The sequence below is a fragment of the Embiotoca jacksoni genome, unplaced genomic scaffold (genome assembly GCF_022577435.1).
Source record: "Embiotoca jacksoni isolate LCO1_2020_lvr unplaced genomic scaffold, fEmbJac1.0.p SCAF_33, whole genome shotgun sequence".
Classification (NCBI taxonomy): domain Eukaryota; kingdom Metazoa; phylum Chordata; class Actinopteri; family Embiotocidae; genus Embiotoca; species Embiotoca jacksoni.
The window spans coordinates 2,848,544-2,861,203 of NW_027185385.1; the positions used below are offsets into that span (position 1 = coordinate 2,848,544).

General features: G+C 40.3%; 1 protein-coding gene across 1 annotated transcript in view; it reads left to right on the forward strand.

The window, feature by feature from the left end:
• The window catches only part of robo3 (roundabout, axon guidance receptor, homolog 3 (Drosophila)), an 89,020-nt gene that overhangs the window by 50,116 nt on the left and 26,244 nt on the right, over window positions 1-12,660 (forward strand). The window contains 2 exon segments of the mRNA XM_069165162.1: window positions 6,334-6,458; window positions 9,831-10,002. Of these exon segments, the coding sequence (XP_069021263.1) occupies window positions 6,334-6,458; window positions 9,831-10,002 (297 nt within the window).

Here is a 12,660-nt window from a genome sequence, read left to right on the forward strand (position 1 = left end):
AAAAAAAAAAAAAAAAGCTTCTGTGTAGAATATAACATTCACTCTGCTTTTTTTTGCCTTTTGTCAACATCAGACAGGCTCCATTCATTTCGCACTATGAGCTCAAATTTTGAGCCTTGTTTTTGATCGGTTCTCTTGATTGAATTTGCCCCGCCTCTCACCTGCCAATCAAATCTTTGTACATTGAGCAACCACACCCAGACAAAAAGACACTTTGAAAAAGGGAGTCATTCAGGAACCAGTGTCAGAAACCTGTGAACAGCAGCAGCCCTGTTGATGCTTCTGTCATCACTCAGCATGGAGTCGACAAAATGTTCCAGTTGTGATCAATGTACTTTTGATTTGATCTGGGGGTTGTGCTTTAAAATATAAAATATTCCAATCCTGGTTCAAGTTATATTAAATAACCTGTAGTACATAATAATGTAAAGTTTAACGGTAATTGGAGCTGTTCTGAGGTTTACTTAAGATGAAATTACTCACTTATTTTTCAGGACTTTTTTAGGTTTATTGCCCATTTGAAAACATTTGTTAGAAAAGTAATTAAAATGTAAGCAAATGCAATAAGTTACATTACTTTGATGCAGTGTGAAAATTGACACTGAACTTTGGCATTTGGACATCAGTCCATAAGTGCAGAATATTCATTCAGTTCCTAAGAAGGTGGACTTTGATGAAACAAACACGTTTGCCTGAAAATGGTCCAATGTGACAAGATAGGAATTGTTGGAACTGAAGCTGAGCAGTATATTGATATGTTTTCAGTATCAAGATGTGACACTAGATATCGTAATATCATGATATGGCTTAAGTGTTGTCTCTTTCTGTTTTTAAAGACAGTGATGTGATTATACTTTTACAAATATACCAGACTGTTATAGCTGTTCAATTATGTACCTATATTCACTTAGTTATTATATCCACATCATTGATTATTATTTATCAAAAACCTCATTGTGTAAATGTTTTGTGAAAATATTAATAGTCTTCATTGTAATAGTGTTACAATGTTAACATAGAGGTACATAACACAGCCCTATAGGAACTGAAAAAAGCATCAGGCACAATAATGTGTCTCAGTAGAGGACCATCTCCAGTTCTTTGAGTCCTCATGAGGCACCAACAGAAAGACTAGAATGTTTTTTGTAAGAGCTCTGGGAAACGATGGGAGTTGAGATTCCTGATCCTGGGAGGCTTCTTAAGTTCTTTGTACCAGGTCACCTCTGCACGCCATGCACGTCAACCCCGGTTCAGAAACGCACGCCTGCCCATCAATCTGACAACGATTTAACAGACCAATCTCATCTCTAAATAAACTATTTAATGTTTTTTTTCCAAGAGTCACCACAAAAATATTACATAATAATACTTCTGCATCAGTTTATACAGAAAAATGTCAATGAGTGTTGCCACAATGACAGAGAAGCACAGACAAAATGACTACCAGTCACGAAAGTCGACGAAGTGATGGGTAAAAAACTGCGACCTAATTGCAGACATCCTTTGGAAGCATCAGAATTGACTGTAAAGAAGAATTGTTTGCAAAAATGACAGGAAATTTGTCCCACATAATGATCAGAGAGCTCACATTCATCTGCCGTATCGTATAAGCTCTTCTTATACCACAGTGGTTCACCATGCTGTCTGAGCCTGGTTCTGTCAGGGGGGTTTTCCTGTTAAGAGGGAGTTTTCCTTTCCTCTCTTGGAGGTTTTTCTCCCTTAAAGATGAGTTTTCCCCTCCTAGTTTACGTGGGAATTGTTGAATTGTTGAATTGTTGGGTTCCTTTGTATAATGTTGTAAAGTTCTGCTGTAAGGACTTTACTGTATTAAAGGCCATGAAATGATCTGATTTGACGCTATATAAATAAAACTGACTTGACTTGCCTTAATGTGGAAGAGATCTGAAGTATCTGATCCGATCAAACACGTACGTCACCTCCAACCTAATCTGGACTTTTCCCTTAAACCCAAGTATTAACCTTAAATGACCTTTTAACAATGTAAGAAGTTGCCAAATACCAACAGTTTTCTTCACTAGGGTTTTTCTCTTCTTTGAGAGAACATTTGGCGCTCATCACACACACACACACACACACACACACACACACACACACACACACACACACACACACACACACACACACACACACACACACTTTCAAAGAGAGCAAGCACTTCACACTCAGACCAGACTCTCCTCCTTGAGTCTTGCAGTTCTTATCGTAAAAGCTGTGGAAATTTAACTTGCAGCCCTTGTCTATTTTTGCCTCCCTCTTGGCATGTTAGCCCTGTTATGTGTTCTCCAGCTCTGGCAATATCCAGCATGTAAAAGAAGTCTCCAGGCTCCTTTGAGTTCCTATCTCAAGTGTGTCATTCTTTATTTAGACATTCCCCAATTTTCCTCCCTGACACTGCCTCCTGCAGTTATCAGTTTATTTGCCAGAACTTCTTATATATTTCATAAAATTGGAAAATAAATGTGCTATGGTGTTTGACAAGCAGAGTCAGTCTCCTATCTTTTTAAGAGTACTTTGAACAGTAGAAGCTGTCAGACCAAAAACCCAGCAGCTCAGAAAGCTGAATTGCTGTACAAGCGTCATGTTGTTCAGATCACTTCCATGACATGCAGGCATTGTTTGCTGATTTTTATCATGTATATTTCAGCTGCTCCTTTACAAACCATACCCTCATTTCCATCCCACATGAGGATGCAAATGTTTCTCCCTGCCCTAAATGTGAGGCTCAGTGTCGCGCCGAGTGCACCCATTATTGCTAATTATTTATTACAGCCGCAGGCGATGTGTCGGCTTGCCTCCTCAAATCAAACATTGTTATTCTCCAGACAGGGCTGTGTAGCGCACCAAAAACGGCATTTTAATAGCCTGAATATTTGGAGCTGTCACCGTATTTGGGTCAAAGTTACGGCACCGTGTTCAGGCGTGAGGGGAAACTGTTCAGGTGGTGACAAGCTTTTCTTAACTAGCCTGCTTAACACGACATTCTTACATGGCGGGTTTTTTTTTCTCCTGTGTGTTCATCTCGTGTGTATGTGCACTGGCCTGCAGATGCATTACATAAGAAGTGAGTATTTCACTGCATTTCTTTAATATTTCAGGCCTTGCATCAGCCCTGACAGGAAGCCTGTCCTTGGGGGGGCAGCCGTGAAGATGGGGGGGGGGGGGGGGGGTTCCTCACCACTGGCCCATGTTCAAATGCAAAATCCCAGGATGTGTGTTTTAGCATTGACCTTGAGGGTTAGAGGGGGCCTGCATGTTTGATCTCAGGACTTGACCCCGATCAGCTGTAATTTATCCGGCGGTTGACACACGGATCCCCTCCTGGTGAGCGAAGGGGCCCATGATGGCAGCGGTCTTTAGGACAGGGAAGGGTGGGGAGTAAAATGTGTATACAGGGCATGAAATGAAGCAGAGGTGAGACATCATGGGGAGCAGGCGGTACAGATTGGAGAAACTTCAGCACTTCAGTCTTATTTGTTTTTAGTGTCGCTGTGTTTTTCTGACTCGATCCTCCAACTTTTCTCTGTTTATCTCAGTTTCTAAGCTGCTCGTTTAAGCACAAAGTTGAACTTTGTAGTTCTCAACAAAGTGTTGGACAGACTGGTCTCATCTGAGGGAACCCATGTCAGCAAACATTTCTCAAAGTGTAACTGAAAGTTTAAAGTTAAGCTGTGTTTAAACTGAACAGATAAACTAAAGACCCCAAACTTAAAGAGGCAACATTTCAGTCAGTGATGTCGTGTTTTATTTGTGTCAATCATCAAATCTAAATAAAAGATGTTGTAAGGAGGGTGTGATTATGACACGTTTCTTTCTTCATTCAGGCTCCTCTTTCACATTTACAGAAGGAACCGTGGCTATAACTCAGTTCTTCATCGTCTCTGACTGTTCAGTGTTTCTTCTGCACTCGCCGTGCTGCTCTGTCTGAATGTTCTCCTCCTCCCCTCCTCTCTCTGTGTTTCTCTCAATGCTAATGGAGAGTGTGAACGAAAGAGAAGCCCGAGATCAGGTGGGAAGATGAGAAATCAATTAGGACTGGTGGAGGGCATCATTATGCATTCACACACCCCCTCTGTGGAGGAAGGCCTGTCACTTCACCACGGAATCAATAGAAATCAAAGAGGTGTGTGTGTGTGTGTGTGTGTGTGTCCACGCTATTTGACCAGTTTCAGTCTACCACAGACAAACACAAAGACACACGCACACACACACACACACACACACACACACACACACACACACACACACAGTGGCATGTAGCAGCAGAGAGGAACTGAGACAGCCCACCATTTATTTGCAGCAGTTTCCCCTCCTGCCTTCTATATATGCAAAGACATCTGATTAGCTCGATGCTCGGGATCACAAAACTTGGAATTTGGGCTCCTGTGGGTTCTGGGTTATGACATGGTAGATTATCAAGACCTGTAGCTCAGCCAATAAACATCTATAGCAGGATTCATCAATCAAAGCCAAACAAGTTCATACAGGATCTATTTTATAGTCTGTTCCTGGTGCAGACAAATTGTCATCTTTGACCGAATAGTTTCAGGTACTTTCACATTTCTCGTTTTTATCTGAATATCCATTAAAACAAATGAATTCAGAAAGACTGTGGTGATAACACACAACCATCTATCTGTTCTTTATACTTGGAGGTGTATGACTCTGATAAACATACAGTAATTCATGGATAGGCGCAAAAGGAATCTGAATCTTTATTACTTACTTATTTCTGTTTTGTTACAAAACCCCCATGAAGCAATTAGCAAACGAAGCTGTTTGTTTTTTATTTATTTACTTGTTCATGCACTGTTTTAAAATGCCACAAACATTATTTTTAAATGATGAAGACGACAGGAAAAGTTCATTACTCTTCCTAATATTGACGCTAGCATTTCCAAGCTTTGTGAGTGAAGCTGCACACATGCTGCAGCAGCTGCTGGGTTTCTGTTTGACTGGTGAGTGAGGTCACGGACTTCCCCTCATATTTTCTGGAGCACTCTTGAACTGTTCTAGAGGAAGTAAATTTGGTCTGTAGTTCCTCCAGCTTAAAATGTATAAAAGTAGAAACAGAAAACAATCTCAGCTCAGAAACGTAATGTCATTAATGCAACTGTATATATTATTATTTTTTGTCCCTCTTGTGTCTTAATATGGTGTGTTGTTACCTGATATTTTGACACAAAACCCTCTTAAAATGTTCAATAGTGGAATGTCGGCGGAAAATGATTCAGGCAAAAGAATGATTTTATTTTTCTATGTTGAAAGAACTGAATCACTTCCTGAAACAATCCATTCTGTTGTGTACGTTCACCCAGTTAGGTTAGGTTAGGTTAGGTAGTTACTTTATTAATCCCCGAGCCGCTAATGTAGCCCGGAGGTAGCACAAGATAATCCATCCCTCATGTGGTTTCTCTTACAAAGCCTCGTGAACACAAACGCACACACCTTAAAGCTCTCCGTCATTTCAACAGACTTACCCGACAAACACAAACTTGAAATGTTAGGCAAATGTGTGTGAGAGAGGAGTGTAGGGACTCGGCTCAGACGGTCTCAGATCCTGTGACAGCGAGGGAACAGTGCACACTCAGCGATTCATTCGCTGAACCAATGAGCCCTGAGTGATGGTCAGTGGCTTGAACTCCTGAAATCAGCCTCAACAAGTTCAGGAGTAACGTGGAACTGTTTAAAAACATGAAAAAGTCATTCAAAAAACATGGTTATCTCCGATGTTCAGTAAGAAGGCTTTTAAAATATCAAGAATTATAATGAAGTTTAAGAAGTTTGTCAAAGCAGCAGCCCTTCTGGTTCTGTAAGATGATGAATACGTCCTCCGATCAGTCGTGTTTCAGGTTTAATGTCTGTGTTAGTTGAGAAATGTTGGAGGGAAAAGCTTGCATCATAAAAAGCATATTATAGATATAAAAATATATCATATTAGCTTAAATGTTTTTACTTATATTAATACCTCACTTCCTGCAAGGAATAGCAGAGATTTGTATTCTCTGTTTTTTTACTTCCAGTCAGTACAGATGTGTGTGTGTGTGTGTGTGTGTGTGTGTGTGTGTGTGTGTGTGTGTGTGTGAGAGAGAGAGAGATGAGAGGAGACGAGGAGGGCTTGAGAGAGTTGTCAGTCATGGGTTGTTGTGATGACTGACAGCCTGTCACAGCTTCATGCGCTCAGCGTCCGTGCTGGACATTCCCACTGTATCCGTTCAGCACACACACGCTCACTTACACACAAAGAATCTGCACATTAAGACCTCATTTCAGTTTTACGCTCATTGTCGCGTCTCCGTATTCTCTGCGTTGCAGTGCCCCCCCAGATCGTGGTTCGGCCGCGGGACCAGATCACAGCTCCGGGTCGCACCGTCACCTTCCTCTGTGGCACCAAAGGAAACCCTCCGCCGGCCGTCTTCTGGCAAAAAGAAGGCAGCCAGGTGAGAAACTTCCTGTGAAATGTATGAAACACCTTCTGTTTCCACCGACTCTGCTGCGGGAGGCATCCATCTGGGTCTCATGGTCAGTTTGGGGGATTGGAGCGGCAGGGTGGGCTCGTGGTTTGCTGGTCTCCCAATCTTGATGGAATGAGGTCATTTTACAAATGGGCCACATCACAGTAATATACTGTTTTTTCATATACTATATAGACCTTTTTAATAGGTTTTTATGGCGGTTGTCATTTTAGCACAACTTCCCCGACACAATAAAGAGAGAGAGTCAGCCATGAATTATGAATCAGAGCTGAGGCGATACTTTTATTATCGTACAACCTACCTCACACTCAGTTTGGGAAGTAGTTTGACTTCAAACTGCAAAATAGCATGCAATCATCATTCATGCCACAGAAGTGTGGCTGCCATATTGACTGCTGTGTTTACTATAATATACACTCAGTTGGCAGTTTATTATTTCCTCCCAGGTCCCAGTCTAATAGAACACTCCTCAATCATTTCTATATGAAGGGAATAAAGTTGTAAACACTGAGGTGGATCTATTTTTATTTATATTATTCATATTTAGTTGTGCAGTATAAATGGTGATGGATGAAATAATAAAAACACCAGTTAGGATAATGCAGTACGCTTCAACAGCACCAGAAACCAAAGCCTCCAAAATGACCAAACAGTTGAATCATCTCAGACAGGAGCAACTAAAAACTGAACATTATAACATTCATGAAGGAGGAGAGTATTGGACTTTAGCTATCTGCAGTAAATAAACTGCGAGCAGAGAGTATGCCGTATGCCTTTGCTTTTTGTCTATTTGTATCCAACTATTTGGAAATAACCTGTCATATAAAGATCAATGAAATACTTTAACTTATTTTAATCTTGGAAAATGTCATAGACTTTTTACAGAATGTCTGTAATAATCCTCAATTTGAATACTTTATCCCTCATTATTTTATTTCACATTAAAACAGATATATATTTACGGATAATGTATTTAAAAACATTGTATTATTGATTACCATTATACCAGTACTAAGTATACTTTCAACAATCTGTCTTTTCAAAGATATTATTTTAATTTTTGAGACACAATTCTTTAAAATTATACTTGTGTTTTTTTTTTGTTTTTTTCACCAAAAACTAGTAAAAAGATCACCTGTAACCACGAGGTCTGTTGAGATACTGGAGATGATCAGTGTGGAAATTCAGTGTTTTGACAATATTTAATAACACAGGATGTGAGAGGCATAAAGAAAAGAGTGTTAAGCCGTGACATTCTTCATGAAACATGGTTTTTATGTGCTGCTCGTTTCCAAATTGAACATCTATTTCACAACTCCACATTTTTTTAAGACTTGCGAGCTGTGAATGATCAACCCAGAAACGATGTTGTGTTTTCTGTTAACTGTCGTTTGAAGGAAAGCTTAAATCTGATATCCAGTCTTTTCGGCAGAAGCTCTGCTAACACTAGCGCAGCATTAAAAAACAGCCCTCTGAGTCATTTCTGTGGGAGAACTGCATCATCACAATGCAGCCACAAAAAAACAAACAGCTGTGATGAAATTATGTAACATCATGCGGCATAAATGAGGCAAAACCCAGTTACAGTATTGGGCTAAACTACATTTTTGCACTTTGTGATATGATACTTTAGCTGATTTCACCCGTTTTTAAAATAAATAAAAAAATACACTAACAAAATCAAATAAAAAGCTCTAATGGTATCCTGTAATGTCCGTATGCTACTTTAAGATCGTTCCTTTGGATGCCACTGTGACACGTGTGCTTTAAAGCGAGCCGGCATCTTTTTTCACTGGCATGTTCTTGACTGTCACCCTTTGCTTTCATCATCCTTCGCTGGGACTCTCTCACACACACACACACACACACACACACACATTCATACGCACCTCATTTTACCATCATCCACACAGTATTATTCACCAAAATGTGTGTGTGCGCGTGCGTGTGTGAGAAAGGTGAGCGTATGATAAGTATTTCAGCCTGTTGGAATGCGCTGAAAGGCCTGATGAGAGTGCGTGGGCGCCTGCAGCGTGGCTCCCAGGTACAGATTAGAGGGGGAGAGCGAGATTGGAGGAGGCCTGGAGAATGTGTGTGGGAGAGAGAGAGAACAAGTGTGCAGGAGAGAGATAAAGAGGAGAAAGCATGGAGGAAGAGGAGGAGGAGAGGAAGTGGGTGGGTAGCATGTTGGGAATGGTGGCTGGCTGTTCAGAGAATATCATGGTTTTAAACAGAGACAAACGGAAAAGAAAAGTTGAGCAGATTTGGGAGAAAAGCTCTCGTATTGTATGACATTATAAAGAAACAGCGACCCAACAGAGATCTCCTTTGCACAAGGTTCAATTTCAACTTGGTTTTAGAGTCCAGCTGAAATAAAAGCCACGTGTGTGAAATGGTTATATGAACACTGGTTAGTACTTCTGAAGTTCACTTTAGCAATGACTTGGAGCAGGTTACACTTTGTCAGTGGTTGAGGAGGGCTGCCAGAAGGTTTTGGGTTTCCAGAAGCATTAGCCTGACCTGTTCTACAAAGCTGAGCAGCTGAGCGCCTGCATGGTGGAAATGTAATGAAAGAGAGGGCTTATAGGCACATTGCACTATTTGTTTCCTTCTTGTTGTTTTTTTGTTCAATACTGAGTGCACACTGAGGCCCAAAACTGATAATTAGGTTTTATCTGAAATTGACTTTTCTTTCATCTGTCCTGCTGTCTCCATCCATCCTTCAGCTTCATGCATCTTTTTCATGTGATGGATTATTTTTTTCTTTCACTTCATTATGTGTGTTTATTGTCAACGTTTGAGGACTTTGAGTTCTTTTTGAAAGAGCCATGTTGAATCTGTCGTTTGACTGCCAGACTTTTGAGTTGAGATGTTTCTTGATGGTCAGTCACTGCTCTCTTTAGACTGTTATCTAAACAGCTGTTTTTAATGTCCTGCATCTTTATTTAGATTTTTTTTTGGTGTATTTTGTTTGAATGAAAAAGCCCTTCAATCTTATAAAAGATCTCATCCTCAAACATTCAGGAGGGCCTCATTTATAAACTAATTATATGCACAGCTGCACAATTAACTTTCTTAGTCAAGCTTCAAGTGGAACAACTTACATGTCAGGTGTTCACATAACTGTGTCTGTGTTGTTACTTTAGGATTTCAGCTCTATCACAGCTGTATGTCACACTAACTATTACAAAAATGTATGCAAGTTAACATCAATGAATGATGAACCTGTACATCACTCCCATGCCAATTACAAACTGAATCAATGAATATATATAAATGTATATTATGAGTAAATTATGTTAAAAATGAATCTGAATTATGTCTTTGCTTCTGCAGATCTTGCTGTTTCCCATCCAGGAGCCGTCACAGTCTGGTCGTTTCTCGGTGTCGCTCAGCGGCGAGCTGACCATCACCGACGTCCGGGTGGACGACTCAGGCTACTACATCTGTCAGGCCATCAGTGTGGCCGGCAGCATCCTGACTAAAGCTCTGTTAGAGGTGGAGAGCGGTGAGTGGGAACACACAGGATCACAGTGACCTCATTACAGGAAACAAAGAGTGATTGAAAGGGCAGTAAACAGTGAGGACAGATGCAGTGATTGTTCGCTGCAATATTCATGGAGAGAAAAAAATCCCCTTGACTGCTTTCATATTTCATGACTCCATCTCTCAGTTTTCTGTTCATACCCAGTGGTGACACTTTTGACAGGAACTTACACCCATTCTGTATTTTCTCATGATTTAAATTCAGAGTTTGGAGTAAATGCCGCGTTGATGTCATGACATTTCCTTTGTGGTACTTATGAGGAAATACACCTCCAAAATAAATATCCTAAATACAAATTCTGTTCTAAAGTGCTTGAAAATTAGCTATAATACTTTCCAATAACGTGTTTGTTGGTTTTTGGACACTTGCATTTCTGTGAAAGAAAAGCTTATTTTATGAACAGAAATCTCTGATGATTGTGCAACATTAGCATGACTGACATGTTTACTGCAGCCAGTTTTGTTCAATAATGAAAGAATGAATCCCTCAAAATGAGAAAAAAAAGTCATGAAATTAAAGCTAGCCTCGCTCCTGACCGGATGACGCTTTGACGCCCCAACCTACGTCGGAGCTTTTTCTCAACGCATTTGTATAACAGTCAGTAGGAACGCCTTCTTTCTGAAATGGCCTGTGATTGGCCTAACCTCTTCATCATGGGCTCGATTTTCTAATATCTGAATTTAGAGCTAAAATGAAGTGCAATATAATAAGCTGAACGGTAATGAGGAATTTTTGCCCAATGACACCAAAACTAACAAACAAAGAACCTGCTTTAATACCATGTATGTTTTAAATCATAGAAACTTGACATTTTATACTTCAGATCTGATTAATCATTCCTCGCAATCAGCCCTGGATGTGTGCTAGAAGTTCAAAAACCTTTCAAATCCATCTTAGATTAAAATACCCCTCCTCCCAAATGTGCAAGCAGCAGGAGGCCTTATCTGATGTAATCAAAAGGGACAACTGGTGATGGTTCTATGCAAATAACCCTGCTGCAACATATGCTCCCCTCCCTGCATCCCTCTCTATCAGGGAGTAAACAGGGATTTTGTTCTGCTCCATCTACACTAACTCCTGTGTTGACTTTTCACATTTTCAGTTTAGCTTCAGTTAGCTGATTATATCAGAGCTTTTCACAGCTCAGAATACAAATGAGGGTTTGTGGTTAAATGTTAAATGGCAGGGTGAGTGAAATGTTCTGTTTCTGCTCGGTCACTGGCTTTGTGAGCACCGTCGTCACAGAAAGAGAAACAGAAAAAACTATGCCCTTCAGTTCCAGTCTGCTCCATCTGCTGCCGGCTATGAATGTGCAACAATATATTTGACTTGTCCAAACTGAGCATGACTCTGCCAGTTGGCAACACAACCACCGCAGTGTTTACATTTAAGACTGAACTTATAGACATGCAGACAAGAAGCATGGCCTTATATGTCCAGGAGTTTCAGGTAGCTGACTGTCTGGGGAAAACAAGATGTCAGAAAGGCTGTGAGCGTACGAGGGTCAAGGAAAAACATGCTAAATCTTCAGAATAGTTCTTTAAAGTTTACTAGTCGTAGCTACAGCTGTACAACAAATAGGAATGTGTGTGAAAGTGTTCTTGTTGCTCTGATGTGGGAAAGGACTTTACTCTTACACATCCCAGAGATAATAAAAGGTCATACAATCGTCTTGCAGTTAACTTTCACACATTGATAAGTTCAAATCCACACTCAGTGTTTGTCAGCATCCATCTGTCCTTCTGTATCCTGGATGACATCCCCCCCGTTTAAAAGGTCACAGCTACAGCAGATAACAGAGGAGTGGGGGGTTTCAATTTTAATGGTTAATAACCAGTCAATTGGAAGTAATTAATAGCTTATTGATCATTTCATTGTTGGCTCCACATGACAGCACAGGGAGCACAGATATTGTTTTTTGGTCATGATCATATGTTTTTATTTCAGATTTGATATTTTTTCAGTAAAAAGGAAACACTATAGATTTTATTTAAAGGAACTTAATTATTCACCAAGTCCATATCGTAAAGCTTCATTGTTGCCCAAAGATACTTTGAAATACAATAAATAATACATTTTCATTGAGCCTCTTCTCAACATCATGCAGAGTGGTCTGTCACTCTTCAGGAGGGAACTGTATCCACATATTCCTGGCTGAGAAAATCTATGTCATTGATTTGCATGTAGAAGTGGGGCAGGGCCACAGAGAGGGAGACCTGAGAGCCTTCGGGACGGGATGTTCACTTACACAGTGACATCTTACATTTCACTGCAGGACACGCTGTGAACATCTGAAGCCGACGATCAAACACTCGACTGTAGTGTTACTATCTCTATAAATGTGACTTCCACAACAACACTGACACGAGTTAGGAATGATTATTCATTATTGGTAACCAGATTATGGATATTGGTGTTCTCCAATTAGCCTGCAGCTGGATGGTGGTGCTGTGCACTAAACTAAAATCAACCCTGGTTAACAGTCTTGTTCTTTGTTCTTTAGCAACAATTCACCTGCAGATGACAACATTTTCCGTGTAAGGTGTCGTGAGAGATAAAAGAGGAAATACGTTACGGCAATATTGTTGATTGTAATTTTGTGTCAGCCTGTGACAACTT